At 48.4% G+C, this 19,679-nt stretch overlaps 1 protein-coding gene across 2 annotated transcripts in view; it reads left to right on the top strand.

Annotated features, from left to right (window-relative positions):
• Positions 1 to 8,108: 8,108 nt before the first annotated feature.
• The window catches only part of PLPP3 (phospholipid phosphatase 3), a 46,101-nt gene continuing 34,530 nt past the window's right edge, over positions 8,109 to 19,679 (top strand). For both annotated transcript variants that reach the window (XM_050900782.1, XM_050900781.1), the window contains exon 1: positions 8,109 to 8,279. In XM_050900782.1, the coding sequence (XP_050756739.1) occupies positions 8,141 to 8,279 (139 nt within the window). In that variant the 5' untranslated portion in view covers positions 8,109 to 8,140. The remainder of the gene's footprint in view (positions 8,280 to 19,679) is intronic.

Below are 19,679 nucleotides of genomic sequence, written 5' to 3'. Positions count from 1 at the left end.
CTCAAGCCACCTAACTTCATCCTCTCCTGTACTGAGCCCAATGCTTTGTGTTCAGCTCCAGCATGCCTTCTATAAAGGCACGATATGAAGGTGGAAAGATCAACCACTAACCCAACGGTTTGTTCCAAGATCGGATCATTATCACTATTTAAAATAAAATGGGTAATGTACTTCTCATTTTATTTTGTCTGCCTTTGGCTAGAAGAAGAATTTATGCCCAAACATTTGTATAAAAGCAAATATTTCTTTAGCCCTTTCAAAATAAGGCAAAAGATAGGCTAGATATACATTGCAGTGAATCTGTGGGGCTTTACAGAGAAAATAGCATCCTTCTAGTGATTTGATGCTGTGGTCTGCAAGGCAGCTCGCATGCATTTGTAAAAAGTCATTTGAGCTGTATTAAGGTCAACATCATAACTTGAACATCATTTCTTTCAGTGGCGTTTCTTCTTTATAGACATTTCTTCAGCCTTTTGAAATCCAATGTTCTAAGCAAAATTAAACTGGCACAGAAAAATGAAGCGGGAAGGGAGGGTTGTGCACTTAAGGAAAAAAAAAAAGGCATTTAATTGGAAATGTGTGTAACAAATGAGAGTGGGCCTGCTTTGACCCCTTCTGGCTATTAAAAAAGGCTATATTGCAAGATAATTTGGGAAAATACCGTAGCTAGAGAGAGGGCGTGAACCAAATGGTTCATACCGAGTCAGTAATTTGAGTGCTGTAGTTTTGTAATATGCTACTAACCCAAACCGTGGATCCTACCACTCCTGAGTTTTTGGGCCTGGCTCTTATCACAGTATCAAACAGCCTATGTGAAAGTATTCAGAATACGAACAGGGGAGAAAATCCTTTTCAGAGCTGTAAAACCATCTTCTGTTGTAAAGAGCTTGATCATTTTTGGCAAGACTTTCAAAGAAAACGGTGTCGAGATCCTCTCGATGAATAGGAACATTAATATATTAGGTATGTATTATGTAAATCCATACTTCAGTGGAGTGCTAGATAAGATAAATGGGAGCAAAGAGCAGTCTTTGAAGGCTGTTGGTGAGATTTTTGTGTGTGTTCTGTGCCCCTTGAAGGCTCGGTGCAGCACTCGCAGCTCACGGGGACATTGAGGTCCTGCAGCCCCCTCCTGCTCCTGGGCCGCTCGAGGGGCTGCTGCAGCGTAACCGTCTAAATTTTGTCAGCCTGCGGCACAGCCTTGCTCAGGCCACAGCACTGCAGCGTTATCCCCAAAAAACTTCTTTTGTCCCCATTTTGTTGCGAGGGCTGCCTTCGCAGTTTCAGTGCAGATGGAGGAAAGCTCCTCCATGGCAGAACTGGGGCAGCCCCTTTATGCCCCCCTGGACATTGCATGGCACGGAGGGATCAAGGCACGGATGGCCGGGGTTACAGCAAACCCAATTTGTGTGCTGAAGCAAATATTTGGGGAAGGCCCAGCTTGGCCCTTGCAAACACATTTAAATACTTCAGGATCGCTGACAATGAATTATCGAGATAGAGACTTGAGAGCAGATAAGGCCAGGGACTTGTGCATTGTATACAAATACACGGCCTGACCCTCGCATCTCATGTGAGGCAGCAGCGAGAGGGATGTTGGAGCTCTTCCCTGGCGCGTCTCCATTTTCATGTCATATAGTTGTGCAAGACAGGATTGATAGAGGGACCCCCGCACGTGAGGCCACGTGCTTCACGTTTTTCTTGCGCTGCTTCATCTCTTGATGAGCCCCACCGTTGCTCCATATATATTTTACTTAAGACATCTTTCAAAAGCCTCTCCCTACTTCCCCAGTTACACGCCCAGGCCCCTCCAGTACCAACCCATCGGAGCAGTGTCTCGGCTCATGTTCAGAAGACACAAGCCCATGCACGCCTCCTTCAAGGCTGCTCCTCACCTCAGCATCGCCTTCCCTGCTGCCCCACGGTGCCGGTGGCCAGCCAAGCACCTGCCCCGTCAGCGCCGTGTTCATCGTCAGGGGCTTGACACTTTGAAGGCGATGCCAAAAGCTATCGAGTGGCCCATAAAATGGTTTGGTCTAGACGTGCAAAAAGATTTTTTTCTTCTTTTTTTTTTCTCTTTCACTTTTCATTTGGATGCTGAGTGTTTTCAACCAGGTTATTGAGATAGTTTGCGACCAGAAATCAATCCAGGCTGAAAAAATGTAGGTGTACCTGTTTACATTATAAACCACAAATGTTTGTATCCTGCAACAAACATCTGGGAAGTGTCCAGACCAGACATTACAAACGTGTTAACTACCCCGAGTTAACCGGTAATCAATTCGGGACTAAAAACTCGAGTGTGGACCTTTCCTCTGAGACTGCTGTTTATAACAGGGCTTTCATTTAGATCCTGACCTAGAAGCGTAATTAAACCATGGCACATTCTTGACTTTCAAACAAACTTCTGGGAGCTCGCCAGCGCAGAGCACAGACCCAGATTTTACCAGGTTTGAAACGAGCGGCGATGTACCACCTCTTTCATTAACTGTTGTTGACGGTGAAAATGCCTGCCCGGTAGAAATTGTGAATTATGCAGACAGCCCTTTAAGGCTCTGCTAATAAACACATGAAAGGATTTGAGGGAACTATATGAAAATACTGGTCTATTGAAATCCTTTTTAATGCCACCAGTTGGGGAGAAGGTGTATTATTCAGGGCTGGAATTTCTAATAATTAACATGCGTCTTTTGTAATTAAGACGCTGCTTTTGATTTTTCCAGTCCAGGTTTGCTCCAATTTCTCCATCAATAGTGGGCTGTATCACCAGGCAGTGGGAAACCATAGCCATGACCTGCTGGAGCTGCTTTGATGAAGCTGAAGGGTTTGGTTTTTCCAAGCAAATGCTAAGGAAGGGCAGTAGATGGTGCTGTTATTCTCTTTTTTGAGGACAGGGATGGCAGACTGAAGACAGAGGCACAACTAGGACTATACACAAGGTGTTACCAGTCCCCAGTGCCCCCAAATCATAAATCAGGCTCCTTTGAATCATGGGATTTGGCCTTCAGAAAATCTACAGATTAAATCGAAAGGCGTCCTTTTCTACAGCTTGTGCATTTTGATCTTTCAGATGAGATTTGGAGGTCACATTTTCAGCTTTTTGTCATAATCATGTCATTTGAAATTTATCTTTCCCCCCCCCCCCCCTTTGTAATAATGCGAAGTGGAATCCTCTAATCATGTCAGGATCCAGCAAGATTTAGGGGAACTAAATTAAATTAAGGAGAAACACCAGGATTGTGAAACTTGGCAGTAGTACAGATGCTGGTTTCAAAACAGACTGGACTTGAAGGTTGTTGGCAAACTGAACGCATCTGACCCCGAGTGATCTGGGATGCCAGGAATGGGTCCGTGACCACAGAACTTCCTACCCCATGGGTCACCGAGGCACGTGCTTGAGGGATGACCCTCCTGGCCTGCATCAATCTGGATACCCGATTTCCTGAACAGCAGCAAATGCTGTATCAGGATGACATTTATCAGCTAATTTTTTAAATGACCTGAAGATTTACAAGGCTTGATTCTTCCCAGTGGCATTGGAGAGGGCAGAATCGGGCCCCTTTTGGATGTCACTTTTATTTGCCTCTCTCTGCAATGACAGGTCTAAGTCCAGCCTTCGCAAACATTTCTTAACGGGGCAGCAATGATTGCGCAGGTTGGACAACTTGGCACCGGTCAAGGTGGCCAGCGTGTGAAAGCAGGCAGGGGATGTGGCAGCTCTCCTGCCCTTAACCTCCTCCTGCCTTGGGGTGGGCTTGGCAATGCCCCCAGCTCCCTCCTGCGACTCGCAGCCCCTCTCGTGGTGTTTTCTCCAGCAGCAGCTGATGGTGCTAAAAATAGTCTTGAACAGGGTAGTGGTGGTTCAGCTTTGGACTTTCCAGAAGTTTACTGGTATTCTGGCCTCGTGACTCCAGTTTAGGCCACCTGATGTGCAGCACGTAACTTTGCTCCGATTTCCCTGCTTGGTGGGGAACAATCTCAGATAACGTTCGGATAACAATCAGCGGACTGAACACAGCTCACTTTCTTATTTTAGGATTGCTATAGACACGGTCATTAACAGCTCCAAGAAATACAATAGGCAGGGCCTGGTCCTTCCCTGTTGCATGTCACCTCTCCAGAAGAGCTGCTGCCAAATCCTCCCCGTGATGGAAAAGCAAAGTGGGTTCCTATATAAAACCCCGCTGTAGGTCTGAGGGGGCAGCAGTGGTTTGGTGCTGGGCTCTGCATCAAAATGAGCGTCCAACCATGCACGCTTTAGGCATCAAACTGCTCTGCAACGTCATTCGTGTTTGCAGCACGTGAGGAAGAGCAGGAGAGATTCTCTACACTTGCAAGCAGAGCAGCCTGGAGCGCCGGGGCCGCATCCTGCCCGGCCAAGGAGCAGCCCCGGGAGCACGGGGTCCATGCCAGCGAAGGGCAGTGCTGCTTGCCGGGCTGTCGCTGCACCCCAGCGGTAATGCTGGACTAATGAAACACATCGTAGGGACTAATTAAAGTTGTGCTAGGCTAAGGGGAGTGTAAGGGCAGGCGACAGATCCACTCCTCGCTCCAGCAAATAGTTATTTGACATTAAATAATGTGTGGGATAAACTACTTCCATGAGCCTCAGAGCAGAAGCCGGAGCCGCCTCCCTTCCATTGTCTCTCCCCAAACCCACCTTGTGTACCAGGTGGAAACACAAGCTCTCGAAAGACTCCTCTTTCCCCAAACCAGACCTTACTGTCTCCCTCAGACACGGTCTTCTATGGACGACAGAGAAAAAGTAAAAACAGGAACTATTTTACTTTTTTTTTTTTTTTCTCCTTAACAGAAGCAATACCCTTTGGCCTGGATCGTGATGACTGGTCATGCTGAATGAGGAAGAGCTTCTCTCAATTTTAAATGATTGCCATGTAATGAGCAGATTTCCATGTGGTCGTGTCCTGTAGATACAAAGGTGCAAGGGGCAGCATCCAGTTCCTGCCCCTTTTCCTGTTACAGGAGTAGTTTTAAAGAGCTTATTCTCTTAAAATGGCAAGATTGAATGAATGAAACACAATTCCTGTTTTAATATTGTTGGATTCTGAAATATCCTGGTTAACGTTTAAATCTGGGCAAGAACAAGTGTTACTGCAAACGTTTCATCTTCCCATAGATTATATCAGTGCTGCATTCCTTGTTCACCAGAGGTCTGGTCCAGCTGAGATGAGAAGGTGGTGAAAATGTTGGGAGATTAGTCGGTCTCCAAAAATGCGGGGCAAAATTCACTAGTGACATAAACTCAATTGGTTCAGTTAATCTATATAAAGAAAACCTCAGTCCATAGTGGGAATTTCGAGTCTGAAAGGAAAAGCTGAGCCCTAAAAGGATAGCTGCTGCATGGTGTATTCAATAATTGCATTTATGAATAAACAATTAATTATTACCAATGAATCTCTTGCATATTATTGACAAAGGCACAGAAGCTGCTTTTTGGTGCTACTGACGTACCCATTGTCAAGTGTGAACCGAGCAATTGTAGTGGCTGCTCCCTGAAGAAATTGTCCAAGATTCAGACTTACTTGTGTTCCCTGGCTTGCATCAATTAACAGTACAATCTTTTTGTTATGAAAATGCAAACATTAGTAGCCTGAGGGGTCTTGTAAATGCAAATATAAAACTATAATTTCAATTTCCCTTTAAGTACAAGAAAGGCTCTTTTTTTTTGTTTGCTGTTACAATGACAAGTCTCTTTTTTTTAATTTTATTTTCTTGCTTTAAACACAAAATTGAATTTAACCCAGGGAATTTCAGTGGGGATCATTTTCAATCAGCAGATTTGGGGATGCGGGGAGGCTGAAGCCGGCTGCTGAAAGCTGTGGGCTCCTCTCGCAAGGGCCAGGCTCTGAAGGGTGTGGGGAAGGGTGGATGCTTGGCCCCGCAGCGGAGGCGAGCTGGGCTGGGCAGCGTGCCCGCAGCTGGCGTGGGGCTGGCCCCCTTGGCTGGGGGAGAATTCCCACGTGAGGATTCTTTCCGCTCGCTTCAGGCATCCGAGGAGCCTAAATTAGGCACCCGCACCTCTGCCACGGTCAGGGGAAAGAGAGAGAGACCTTGAGATGTGTCCTCCAGAGGCAGCTTGGCCCCCGAGTGGGTGACCGTCACCGTGAGGCACCGTTTTGGGCCCAAACTGATGGTTTTGTGCTCAGTGCCATGGGGCGATACTGGGCAAAAGAGCGCCGTCTCCTCAAAAGTAAGGTGGGAGATGGCACCTGAGTGCATGTCACTGAGGCGTAATGCAAGAATTGGAGGTAAGTCCAAGGTCTGTTTTCCCCGTTCTTTTTACACCGCACATATAAAAGTAAAATATGAAAACAGCCACTTTGCTTTCTTCCTCCCAGGCTGGCCCCAATATGCCCAGGTATGTGTCTAAACAGATTCCTGGAAAACCTGCCCTTGCTGAAGCGCAATCTCTAGCGCTCAGGTTATAGTCTGCAGCTCCACAAAAAGCGGCAGGGAAGCGTGTCCTTGCTAGGGGGTCCTACCTGTCCTCCCTCCCTCCCTGCCTGCCCTCCCTGCCTGCCTGCCTGCCTCTGCAGGCAGAGAAACACCAGGGACCCAGCAGGATATGCACCTCGGCACAGGATTTGGCCCAGCGGTGGTTCGCCAGCACACAGACGGAAGGCTGAGGTCAGATACAAGACAAAAAAAAAGAAGAAAAGTGGTTAGATGCTGTCCTGAGCAGTTTCCTTTGGTACCACACACTCTTCCCACCACCCGTGCCCCTGGCCACCCTGCTCGGAGCTGCTAGCATCGCCATCCCGCCGGTCCAGGTTCTTGGGAAACCTTTCATTTAATTCCTTGGTGACTTTTAATTAGACCGAAGGGGCGATTAACCAACATAACAATCCCTCACCCAAGTCCGAACGCTCTCATTGTTATGCTCATTTTACAAAGGTGGCGTTTGCTGGCGCAGGAGGGCAAAGCTGCTGCGGTTCAGTGGTGGTACCCGGCGGGCGGGCGGCATCGCCAAACCCATCCTTCAGCCCTGAGCAGGCAGGGCAGGATCTGGCCCTGCTGGGGTAGCCCCGTTGGGGTCTGCCAGGCGTAGGGGTCTGTGGGTACCACACACACACCGCATCCCCTCGAAAAGGGTCTGTCAGCACATGGAGCAGAGCTGGAGGGCAGGAAGAAAAACCAGAAGAAAAATGTTTAAAGTTATTTGTTACTGGTTTTCTCCCCTTCACACCGTTACCACCTTTCGGGAGTCCTCCAGCCTTGGATCGGCTGGTTGTTTTCCTTCCCCCCCTCTCTCTCCCATTGCACTCCTCTCTTTGGTTTGTGAACGCTAGAGGCTCCCTCCTTCTGGTCTGCGAAAAAACTTTAGTTCCTGACTCTTTTTTTTTTTTTTTTAACTTCCCTCAGGAAAAAAATGTGGAGTTAATTATCTATGTAAAATGTCAGATGCAGGAAAGGGGCTGTGCTTACTTGGATATCCCATCCGAGGCGAAGTGACTGATTTTTTTTCCCCCTTCTTTTTTTTTTTTCTCTCTCTTTTTTTTTTTTTTTTTTTTTTTCCTAAGGGGTGGAAAGGACCTCGCGAAATAAAAGTGCAGAAACAAGCCGGTGGCTCCCAGAGCGGCCGGGGCGGGCGCGGCGGGAGCCCCCAACGCAGCGCAGCGCGGAGCAGAGCGCGGAGCGCCGCCGAGCCCACCTGCCCCCGGGAGTCAGCATCGCCCGGCTCCTCGCTCCGCACCTTTTTTCCCCCCGCGTACTGAGATCTTGATACATATATATATATTTTTATCCCTCCCCCCGGCTTTTCCTCCAGGACTTTTCCACCGCCTTGGGACACCCGCAAACTTCTCCCTCGCTCCCCCTTCCCTCCCGCCCCTCCTTTGCTGGTGGTTTTGTGCTTGTTTTGTTTTTGTTTTGTTTTGCCTCCTTTTTTTTTTTTTTTTTTTTTTTTTTTTTTTTTTTGGAAGACCCGCCTGCGTTTCGCCTCCCGTGCCCCACCGGAGAGGCCGGGAGCGGCTCCGGCAGCGCGGGCAGCACCTCCCCGCCGCACCGCGTGCGAGCCCGGCGGCCCGGAGCGGCCCGGCCCGGCTCGGCTCGGCTCGGCTCGGCGCGGCGCAGCCCGGCTCGGCACGGCACGGCACGGCTCGGGCGCTCGCCCCCGATAATGCAGAGCTACAAGTACGATAAGGCGATCCCGCCGGAGAGCAAGAATGGGGGCAGCCCGGCGCTGAACAACAACCCGGCCAAGAGCAGCAGCAAGAAAGCCCTGCTCATCTGCCTCGACTTCCTCTGCCTCGTCATGGGTGAGCAGCCGCGGGGGCTCCGCGGGGCTCCGCGCCCCTTCCCTCCGCTCCTCTCCCCTCCAAACCCGCCTCCCCCCCCCCCCCCCCCCAGCCCCCGGACTCCCACTTTGGGAAAGTTTCGCGGAGGGAGAGCGGGCAGAGCTCGGCCGTGCCCCGGCCGCGCCGCTTTCCCAAACAAAAGCGGAGCGGGGCCGCCGGCCGAGGCGAGCCGGGGAGCGGGCAGCAGCAGCGGCGGGACCGGGCCGGCGAGCGCGGGGCCGGGCGGCGGGGAGCGCGTCCCGCCGGGGTCACAGCGGGGCTGGGGGGGGGGGGGGAGCGGGGCAGCCGGCTGTCCGCGCGGAGGGGTGGGCACAGCACCCCCCCCGCCCCGATTTACTGATGATGATGATTATTTTATTTATTTATCGTTTCCCCCCACTGCCATATCCTGACCCGGCTCTGGGGGGAAAGGAGGGCGGGGGGGGGGGAGCAGCCCGGCCGCCGCCGATACGCAGGGGGCACTGTGGGCTCGGGGATGCGCCCCCGGAGGTGCCCCCCGGGCCGTGCCCCGCACCCCGCCGCCTGCCCGGCTCACGGCCAGCGGCACCTCGGTAGGCGCCAGGGCCAGCTCCAGGTGGAGGTAGTGCTCTACGGCTGCACCGAACCGCGCAGCTTGGGTTTACTTGGGTTTTTGTTAATAATGAAAAAAAGAAACTCTTGCCACTCTAGTTGTTGCTCGGATGTCGGGTTTGCCAGTGGTTGTGTCTTTCTTTCCCTCCCCTTCTTGCAGCCCGTGCAGGCATCTCACTAAACTCATTTCTTTAAAAGATTGCTTTGAAGTGCTCTCAGGCATCTCGTAGTCACTGGCAGAGGTCTTAGTTTACTAGCCTGCTTGGCTTTTGGAAATGGTATGGCATGTAAGGAAACTGTCAACAGTCTGTCTCAAAAAGATTTTGCATGCCAAAACATCAACCGTTCAATTGTGGCTGCAATGCTGAATATTTAATTGACAGACACAGGCAGGGGAAATCAACTGGCTTCCAACAAAGAGATTAATAACACAACAGCACGTGAGTTTAATACTCCAGACACCACAGTCTTTAAAACAATTGTTTCTGCTTAGAGCCCATTTTTTAAAAGACTGTCAGTTTGATTTAATTTTTATGTAGTTTATTGATCATCTGGTGTATATTACGAGGCCCTAATACATTAAGAAGAGAGGCATGGTTTTCTCTTTATATTCCCACAAGAATAGAGGCCAGTGCAGAAAGCTTCATCTTCTTGTATCTGGAAAAAATAAAAATACTTGATATCCCATATATGAAACTAATATAAGTAGAAACATAACTAGCTTGACTTACCTCACTTATTTAAACAGAAGGTTGGATTCCTAGTAAAACAACTCCTAGGAGTCAGAACTTTTAAACTTTTATTTACCCAAGTTTTCTTAACTTCAGGCGTTCCTGGCATGAGTAAGTGCTATTTGAATGGGTAAAGGGTTTTTCTTCCCCTTCTCTAGAGTAAGGGTCCTAAATGAAAAAGCAGTTAGTTGACATGTGTTATTCTACTTGTGATAGTTTGGGTAAGCAGAACTTATCAAGCATCACTAGAAGGTATTGTTAGCAGGGAATAATGTGATACAGCAAAAACTGTGACTGTTGCTTTGTTTCACATTACTACAGGTGGAAATCAGAAAGTAAACACCAGAGTTGGTTTGGTTTTGTTGTTTTTTGTGGTTTTTTTTTTTTTTTAGCATGAGGAGCATTTAAAATTAAGAGCATGAATTCAACAGCTGAAGGAAAGTTTAGATCTGGCTGATCACTGGCAGGTGAAGAGCATGGGTGGGATGTGGTAAGGGAGGTGATTATATGATGGATAGCCCATGATGTGTGTTTGGGGATGGGCTTTTCAAATACACCCAGACCAGTAGTATCGGACCTGCTGGTGGATGACTGGGCATGAGTTGCTGTGAAAGCTGGCTGCCCCACTTGCAGGAGGCTTGGCTTGCTCTTCTCTCTGCCTTTTGCTAGGGAAGACTAAGAGCTTATAGTTTCCAAGCACTTGATTCCCATTTTCTTCCTTTATGAGTTTGGGGGAAAAAAAAACCCAAACCACTTTGAAGTTGAAAAAAAGGTGCTCTAGCTGAAGCCTGTAAGAAAAAGTTGGACAGATACAAGTTGATGGGTATTTACACGTTCGGTAAAAAAAATGGAGTCCTATGGAAGATAGTGAGAAGCAGAATTGGATGAAATGACTTGTGTTAAGGTGGAGGTACTCAGTAGAGGTCTTCTGCTGGTGCATGTAGGCACATGGCCAATGGCCTCCAGTGCAGTTAAACTGAGTTACGCCTCTTGAGCGGCTGCCCAAAGACATTCAGAGTAGCAGGGAAACAGAAGGCTTTTTCTCATTTGAGGACCACTCTAGGAAATATTAAAACCAGTCACTTGATTTGCAGAGGTCTGTGACGCTGCATTGGCTTCTACTGCAGGTACTGCTGTAATTCTGACCTGAATCGGTTTTCTATGGGGGGGAAATGAAAAGAATAAACTATGGCTGAAATGTCTTTCAGAAATGACACACGCCAGCTCTCTGTGTGGTGGTAGATGTGTACAAACCCTTCTTTGTTTACATAGAAATTTAAACAAATTACTGAGAAGACAATTATCGTACACATCTAAGTAAGTCAGAATAAGTAAAGCAGAGCGATCAGGAGCTTCCTTCAGCTTTAATTTGGCGCGAGTCGTTAGAAAGATCCACTTTTGTCGTTCATCGTTAAGTACAATGGTTATCTTGATAGTAAATGCATAAGGGGAAGATTTGTATCTTTGTTCCTTGGGGATCACGGGGAGCAAGGTTGTTGAGCCATTGGCAGAAGTGGTGTGGAGTAGGTTGGATGAAGAGCCGCTGAACCAGACCCCCCCATTTCTCCTGCATTTCCAACTTGTGTTGGATTGGCAGGGAGCTGAATATTTGGGACTACCCCACTCCTCTAATGAGTGCACTTGGCACTGACAAATCCCTGGTTTCTTGCATGAACAAGAGGCTTCATCACCGACACCGTGAACTTCCCAGAAATTTCATGTCGGCGCTTAACTCGGTAAAAGAGGCAGAAAAGAACTGAGTGTGCATTTATTAAAGCAGGTCATCCGAGGGGGGAAAATAACTTTCTCCATCTGCTTCCTCCTCTCGGGAGGGCTCTGTTTAAAGAATTAGAAGATGCTTCCTGAAATTGTTAGGGCCGCAGGCGATCTTGGTGGTGTGGAAGAGTCCCCGCTGCCCTGTCCTTGTCTCGCTGGTCACCGCGACACATCTGAAAATGTGATTGAGGAGCTCAGCTGGGGGGCCTGAAGTTGCCCTGGCTAAGCCGGTCAGTGTCTTCACGTTGTAGAGCTGTAAGGAACTCTCTGAGCAGCAAAATAAGAGGTGTGATGGGAGGACCTCACTCCACCTTCATCTGATCATCCTCAGCCCAATCGCAGCCCCATCCCTTTGCTAGGAGTTTCTTGCACCTCCTGCCCAGAGCATGGAGTTGTTACTGGGGGGGACTGGTGTGACCCTGGCTGGGACAGGTCCCACGGGGCAGCTTTCCCCAGTGCCATGGGGTTTTGCTGCCCAGATGCAGCACTGCACAGAGCTGCTGCAACCAGCCACCACCTTTCTGCAGGAGACATGGGCCAGGTGGGGAAAAGCCTCCTGCCCTGACCCTTGAGGGTTTTGGAGCCTGGCCTCACAGATGTAGCATCTAGGGTTAAATTTACTCCTCTCAGACCTGCCTTTTTTTCCCTTGGCAGGGACTCCCTGCGTTCAGCAAACTCTGAGCAGCCACCTGCGCTCTGCTGACGGGTGCTAAGTCGAGCGTTTAATCTCAGAAGAGGGGAAGGCTGTGTCAGCAAGGCCTATAGGGCAGATGAGGGTCTTCGGTAGCTTGTATTTGTGCAGCTTGCGCAGGTAGAACAGCTTCCAAAAAGTCCGGCTTGTGCTATAAAATAGAGGGATTTCATCTGGCATACCTGCTTCCTAGGCTCGTGGAAATCGGGTTTATGGGAGCATATGTTTCAGGCTGGTGAGATGTAAACTGCACCTAATTTACTGCCCTTCTTATTTTCTGTCTCTAATTTAATTTTCTCTCTTCTGTCAATCCCGGTTAATCTGTACAACGCAAGTTTTACTGCCTTTGGGAGGTTTTGAAGCAACAGATGGATAGGCCTCTTACGACCTTAATATCTCTTCAGCTTTCTCACAAATTTGGCATCTCCTCTTCTGTAGTGAGCTTGATGCTAAAATGAACTTTGAAAGTAAATATTTATGCTAGCAGGACCTTGACATGTTTATGTAAGTGGGGATATAATCTTATAATTTGGGCTAACAGTTTAGATTACTCTTAACTTTCCTCTTCTGTGTAGAAAATTGTGTCATCGTCCAGCTTTCAGAAGCAAAAAGGGTTTGAGCTCTGCCAGGGGCCCTGTCGCTCCGTCACGAAAATGGCGCAAACAGGCCTGGGATTGTCATTTAAGTGTAAAGAGTGGGAGGAATTAAAGATGAGGGATGAGGTTAGAGTTATTTAGATGCTGTAAAGTTGAATTTGATGAGCTAAGCAACTCTGCTTTGTTTGGGTTGGGGTTGTTTCTTTTCTTTTTAAGACTACCCTGCCGTGCAGGGCTCACTTGTCGTGTAGGTAACATCTTTCTATACGCTCCTGAAGAAACTGCTGACCCAACCGTTTCTTATTTTCAGCAAGAGACAACGAGATCTGACTGTACTAAACCAGCCGGGCAGTCCCAACGGCTTGGCGTTGTCTTCTCCATGCTGTGCCTCCTCCGTGTTGGGGAGGACTGAGTCCATACCACACGCGAGAAGCTGTGTGGGTGGAGAGTCGTCATCGTGTTTTGAGCATCCCTAGATGGGGTTTGGTCATTAATGTTTATGTATCGCTTATTTTAATACCTGTAGGATCTCTTGGCGGCAGCAAGCTCCCTGCAAGGCAGCAGGGTCTGTCTCGGGGATGGCTGGTCTGGAAGTGCTTTGGCAAAGGCAGGTTTGCAGAGGTGACATCTTGGCATGGGGTTGTGCGGTTGTACCCTGTCATAACTTGGGATTAAAGGAGGTTTTTTGAGCCTTGAAAAGCTTCTTATTAAACCAACAGTCAGCATCTAAGCATGATACCCATCCTTAGTTTTGCCCCTCTCTTGAAAGACCAAAGGAGCCAAAGAGAACTGGAAGAAAAGATGAGAAAGAAATATTTTGGAGGTGTTTAAAATACACTTTTTTTTTGCGTTGGCTTTATGAAAACCAAAAAAACATATCACGAGCAGGTTATTAGTGACAATTATACTTGAGGTGTTAATTGCAGAACAAGGAAATGCTGTACCTATGGCAGACCAAGTCCTCGGGGGTATAAATCTGCTGGCTTTCCCGAGTCAGTGGAATTTGGCCAGCCCGAAGATGTGTCTCCAGGAAAGCAGAATTACGTGCAACTGCTTCATGACCAGAAGTGCTTTGAATTCTGTGTACCTGCTGCTGAGACAGGCAGGAGATGGGATCACAATTACAGTAGATGACATTTTTTTTTAATTGTCTGTTTGTAGTGAGCACAGAAAATAGTATAAACATCACTCCCAGATCAAACAGATTATTTTTATACCCTTTAAATCTCAATTTAATATGCATGCCTTTCTTAGGCTGTTTTGGTCTGACTTTGTTTGTCTAGATACAGGCTGACGGTATATCCTCCAGATGCATGTGCCTCCGTATACCACCCGAAGATGGTTTGCATACCACAGTTGGGGAACCCGCGCGGCACGGGCACAGTCTTGCAAACCAGGGCTCCTCTTTAGTGCCTGCATCTGAGATAGGAAGGGTGTTTGCATGCCTCCATCTCTGTCTGAAATTACTTAAAAGAAGGGAAAAAAGCCCCAGCTCTGCTCCGTCCGTAGCTTGCTCTGGCGGAGCAGGCTCCATCCTCTCTGTTTCGTTCATACAATGCTCCCGCTTCATCCATGGTAATCCAGAAGGGACCGTTGTGGTTGCCCAGTCTGCCTGCGCCTCGAACAAGGGCATGCCTGTTGAAGGCAGCGTGGGGAAAGGCAGCAGCCTTCAATCCCTCCTATCCCAGCATCCACACAGCTAGCACTGAGAACGGTGGTTTCCCCTGGCCCTGTGCGTCCCCGGGGGGCTGTGTCCTGATGGGGGGGTGGTGGGGTGCAGCAGGGAAACCCCCTCCCCGGATGCGGCTTTCCCTCCTGTGCAGCAGGATGCCAGCTGGGGTTTTAGTACGAGTGCTGTCATATAATTTTTTTTTTTCTTTGTTTTTGTTCTGTCTTGGGGCCCTGGCTTCTGCAGTTGCGTTGGGTTTTTTGATAGGTCAGGTTTCATATTTCAAAAAAGAAAAAAAAAAAAGAAAAGGCTTAAAAATGAGAATCAAGTGAATGATAAAGCCTCCAAAAAAGAGGTGAATTAAAGTAATCAGCATTTATTCTGTGATTATAAAGTCTGAAGTCAGTTTTCTGAATATACTTCATGATTATTATTTTTTTTCGCTGGCTGATGTGGCAGAGCTGTGGGACCCCTGGTACAGCAGAGGCTAAAGCAGCCCTCTGTGCTTCCCCCTTGCTAACATGGTGCTGCAGGCTGCACCGCTGCGTGCGTGGGGGTCCTGCCTGCGCCCAGCCTTTGGTCTGGCTTTGCAGATACCCCAGCCGGGAGGGTCTCACCAGAAGTTGAGAAGAGGCTGCCCTGTCTGTCACATCTCCTCATGGATCAGCGTGGCCTCTTTCTCAGAAGGGCATTCGTATCCCTTTCAAAGCCACCCCATCTATCCCCGTTTTGCTCTCTCCCATGGCATCCACCTTGGAGAAGCACTACCTGCTCCACAATTTTAGCAAGTGGAAAGCTCCTTACTGCAGATCGGGTGTCTGTATATGGGGTTGTGTTGGAGCAGCTGTTGGGAAGTTATGCTCGAGAAACCCTTCTTCCCTTTTAGCTGCACGTGTTGGCTTAGTTGTAACGGTGGGATCATGATCAGCAGAAGCTGCTCCTCGAGTTAGACCTGAGGAGGCAGAACATCACCAAAAAAGAGGAATTGGAAGTGTCTTCATGTAGCTTTTGACACAAACCATTGGAAAACTTGCCTTAAGCATAAGTTTGTTACCAAGACAAAGTATTAATGAGTTTGAAAATTAGGTTTGTCCTGGCGGGTTTCTAAGTATCAGAAATTCCTACAAACTCCGTCCTTTCAAGTTGGTCACGTAAGTGGGCTTGTTTTTCACATGCGTTGGATGTTTTGAAGACAGAGGGTTGAAAACTGACTCTCCGCATCAAGTAAACGTTATAAGCAGAACATGTAATTTAACTCCAGAGCTTCTGATGCTCTGAAAATGCCTGTGCTCTTTATGCCGTGTGTTCTTGTTCCAGCGTTGCCTGTAGCTTGCATCCATATATGAGCTTGTCTTATCTGAGCATATGGTGCTCTCAGTCAGGAGCTACAGGGCTAGGCTGGGGCTACCAGCCAAAGCCCAGATGAAGCTGCAGTTGGTCTGACAATGCTGGTGACACTGAATCAGTGGAGAGTGTTCATAATCCTCTAGTACTTTCCCATAGTTTTTCATCCCTTGCCCAAAAAGACATGAAAGCTGTGTTGACCATAGCACAGAGAAGCTTGGGAGGTACCTCCAGCCTTTCCGATAAAACATACCAGTGGGCTTAGCCTATAGTGCCTGAGGGACACAGCAAATTGAGGCTGGATTGGCATTGCTGGGCTAACCCAGACCTTGCCCTGAACACCGAAGGTAGCTGTGGGATGGAGGCGTTCTTCATGCTTTGGGAATTTGCAGACGGCAGGCTGTACCTGTTGGAACCACTTCACCTTTGCCGGTTGGAGGAGCTGAGAACACCGTGGTTCTTCCTTCCACGGGTTTAAATAGAAAAAGTGAAAGTTAGTGGTTTTGGGCAGCCATCCCTCTTGAAACAAATAATGCTCCCTCTGAGAGCTCGCTTCTCCCGGCAGTGTCAGGGTTGTAGCCTGCTGCTGCGTAAAGGAAGCGACAAGTTGCGTGGCATCCTGTAATTAGCTTTCACCTGGTTTTTCTGTAAATTAGTGAGAATGACAGCCCTTTTTGAAAGCTTTTACAGCAGTGCCCCTATGTCTTATCATGCATGTACTGGAGACAGGCACTGCATGCAGATATTAATTGCATTGTTGTTAATTCAGCATGTGCTTATGCGAAGCTGAGGCATCATCGCACGCCTCTATGTCCGGCCACTGCATTTGAAAGCCAATGTGCCACATGGGGTCTGGGCTTCCTGTCTTCTTGACGCTCAGCAGGTTATTTATGACCTCCATTTTGGGGTGATGTGATGGGCCTTTTTTTTAAGCCTGGCTGCAAGGCTCAGCTTGAGGCTGGCTAAAGTGAGCAGCCAGCCCTGGTTATCGTTCCTACTGATGTTGACAGCGAGGTCTTTGCTGCGGTTTTTGTAGCAGCGCAGCAGCCGTGGCAACCGGTGCTGCACCCCAAGCATTTTGAGGGCTTCCAAGGCTTTTCTGCAAAGCCCACCACTCTTTAAAAGTGTTAGTTTCCAAAGGGAGAGTTGAAAATAGTGTGGCAAAATGCTGATAAGCAGGTCTGGTCAGTGAACGCTGGGTGCATTTATGTTCTGAGTGATGCTCACAGAGTAATTTGGGATGGACGGTAAGCTGATGGCAGGCAGCAAACCTCCTTTGAAGTCGAGAGCTGTGAATCAGTTTGGTGTTAGCAGGTTTCTGAAGCTGCTCTTTGATCACTGATCAGATGGCCCTTGCTTTTTGAGGAGCTGCTTCTCCCTTCGATTCCTGGGCTACAGCCCAGCTGAAGCCCCAGAGGAGTCCTGTGCCAGGATTTGAGCCCTGCTGCCCTTAGTCCTGCCCAGGCACGTCGCAGGGGAGGTTTGTACCTCTGAGAATTTCTAATCTAGGGAGACAGGGAGCGTGAAGGAGCATCACCTCCATGTGTGGGCAGGGAGCTGGAGCCCAGTGAGGGTGAGGGCACACTTTGAAGGCAGTATTTCCAGTACGAATGCACTCAGGTGCCCAGTGGGGCTTTCAGAGCTACTGAGGTACCTCTAATTCCGAACAATTTCAGTGAAGCTGCAAACTTCAATGCTTCTGCCAGTCCTGCCAGGCCATCGCCTGCCTCCCGAGGTATCTTTTGAAGTCAGATCCTCAGCGATGTGCAACCGTGGAGGAGAAGTCTGCGGCTCCCAGGGCTGGGGCTGAAGCGTGTCCCTAGGACATGTGTGGACCTGTCCCAGAGCTTTCCACCTTGATTCCTGCGAAAGCTTCCCTGGGTGGTTCCGTTCCCATGCTTCCGTGTTCTGCAGAAAAGGGAAACGACCTTGCATCACCTGTTGCAGTGGGAACTGGCTCATCTGTTCCCAGAATAAGGGCTGAACCTTTTCTGGTTAAGGATATGGGGGGAAAGGTGCACTGAGGCATCTGCCAGTTGATAATACATAAGACAAATGGCTAATTCTCAAAGGAAGGGCTTGGAGGGGTCTTTAGCCTACTTGTACTTGCCAAGCTAAGAAAAAATTCCCTTTACTGCCTGACCACAAGAGGCTATGTTTTCAGTAGAGGCCTCAGGGGGGTTTTTTGTTTTTTTTTTTTTCTTATTTATTCTTATCAAAGTTTGCAGCATCAGTGACTATCTCATCAAATAATTCCATATTTTTTTTTTCCATAATCTGGGACGGATATTTTTTCATCTAGCACTCCTCGTTTCTTGACCATCCCTGCAGCTTTAGCATGCAGCTGTCATTCTGCTGCAGCTCCCACAAAGCGGCTGAAAACCAAGGTAACAGCAACATTTTGAGTGAAGGGGATGAAATGTGGAATAGGTTCAGCGTATTTCTTTGTCATTGTTGGAGTCCTATTCAGTCTGGAACTGAATAGGAGGCTGATTAGCATGTGGAAGCATTTCTAAAGCATTGGGCTGTGAGGGTTGGGTGGGTTTTTTGTTTTTTGGTTTTTTTTTTTCCTTAAAGGAGAAGTTTTGTGGCATTTATTTTTTTCTGACTGAGCTGGAATGAATCTTTGTCAAATGCAAACCCCATGGAAAAGTCAAATAACGTTTTAGAGAAAGCCTGTTTTGATGAATCACCATGTGCATGGGCACAAAGAAGTTTTCCAGTGCCTAAAGCTCTAAGAACTACTGCAGGGTCTAGAGATGCCGTGTGTTTAAAACAGCCAGACAAGTGGGATAGAGTTTGGGATGCATCTGGATTGTAGATATAACAACAGGACTTTGCTTTTGCTGTCACTGAAGTTGTCTGCAAAAGTGGGTATTGCTTTACGAACGCAGGATTGGGTCCACAGTCTGAAAATCCACCTGCTTAAATGCTCAGCATTTTGCTTTCACAGAGAAAGATATAACGCTGAGGTCAATTAAAAAGCTAACTGCAAGTGAAAAACAACTTTTCCCCAATGAAATTGCTTCAAGTCCTGGGCCTCAGGCTGGTTTTGGAGAAGAGGGTTGATTTTTTTCCCTTTGGTGTCAGGGTGAGGTGCGGGGCTGATGTTCCCATTACGGTCCCTTGCTGCAAGATCTGCTGTGTTTTGCTCTGAGTGGTAACTGAAATTATTGCCTTGGTACTATTTGTGGGTCTCGGGTGGGTCTGTGCTAGACCAGAGGCCCTGGCATGGGAGTACCGTATCTCCTGCCCTTTGTGGGATTGCGGATTTTGGGGTGCTTGCAAACCCCAGGGGAGACGGGGGACCCTGCTGCATGCCAGGGGCTGTATGGATGTAGCACACTTGTGCCCCTGAGCTTGCAGACAGAGTGGGCAGTGCAGGCAAATGCATTTAATTTCTGGGTGCAATGAGTGATGGACTTGAGGTTGCATGGAAAGCTCATGGCAGCAGTTGGAGTCGAACCCTCTTGGTGATGCATGTATGGACCAGAACCCGTGCCTGGGTTTCTCCGATGCCTTGTCTAGTTTTCTTTCAATTATTCCAGTTTAAGAGAGAAAAAAGTGCATCTCCAGCTCACTGGTGTGCCTTAATGTAGGCTAGTGAAGGCTGATTAAAGCTATTGTTTAATTAAGGAGAACTTAGCTCCTCCGTTCACAATTCATGATTAAAGGATTGTTTGAAGTAATTCTGCAATACTTTCTTCCCCCCCCCCCCCTTTAACGTGAAGAAAGTTCCTAGCACTGTACGTGCCCCAGCACCGAGGTTTTGAACGCTATTACAGGACCACAAACCTGCTGGCGAATCTGGCTGCTGCCAAAGGCATCTGAACATTAAAAAGCCCTGCAGAGGGGTGGGAGGGAGTTCAATCTCAGGATACGCTGATTTGGAAAGGGAATCCAAACAAAGAGGCTTTTCAGCAGAGGCTGAGGCTTGGCTTCTCTCAAGGGCAGTTTGGGCTTGGGGAAGCATCCGGGAGGCAG

Source organism: Gymnogyps californianus, chromosome 8 (assembly GCF_018139145.2).
Source record: "Gymnogyps californianus isolate 813 chromosome 8, ASM1813914v2, whole genome shotgun sequence".
NCBI lineage: Eukaryota > Metazoa > Chordata > Aves > Accipitriformes > Cathartidae > Gymnogyps > Gymnogyps californianus.
The sequence above is the reverse complement of the archived record's forward strand: the minus strand, read 5'-3'. Positions and strand labels throughout refer to the sequence as shown.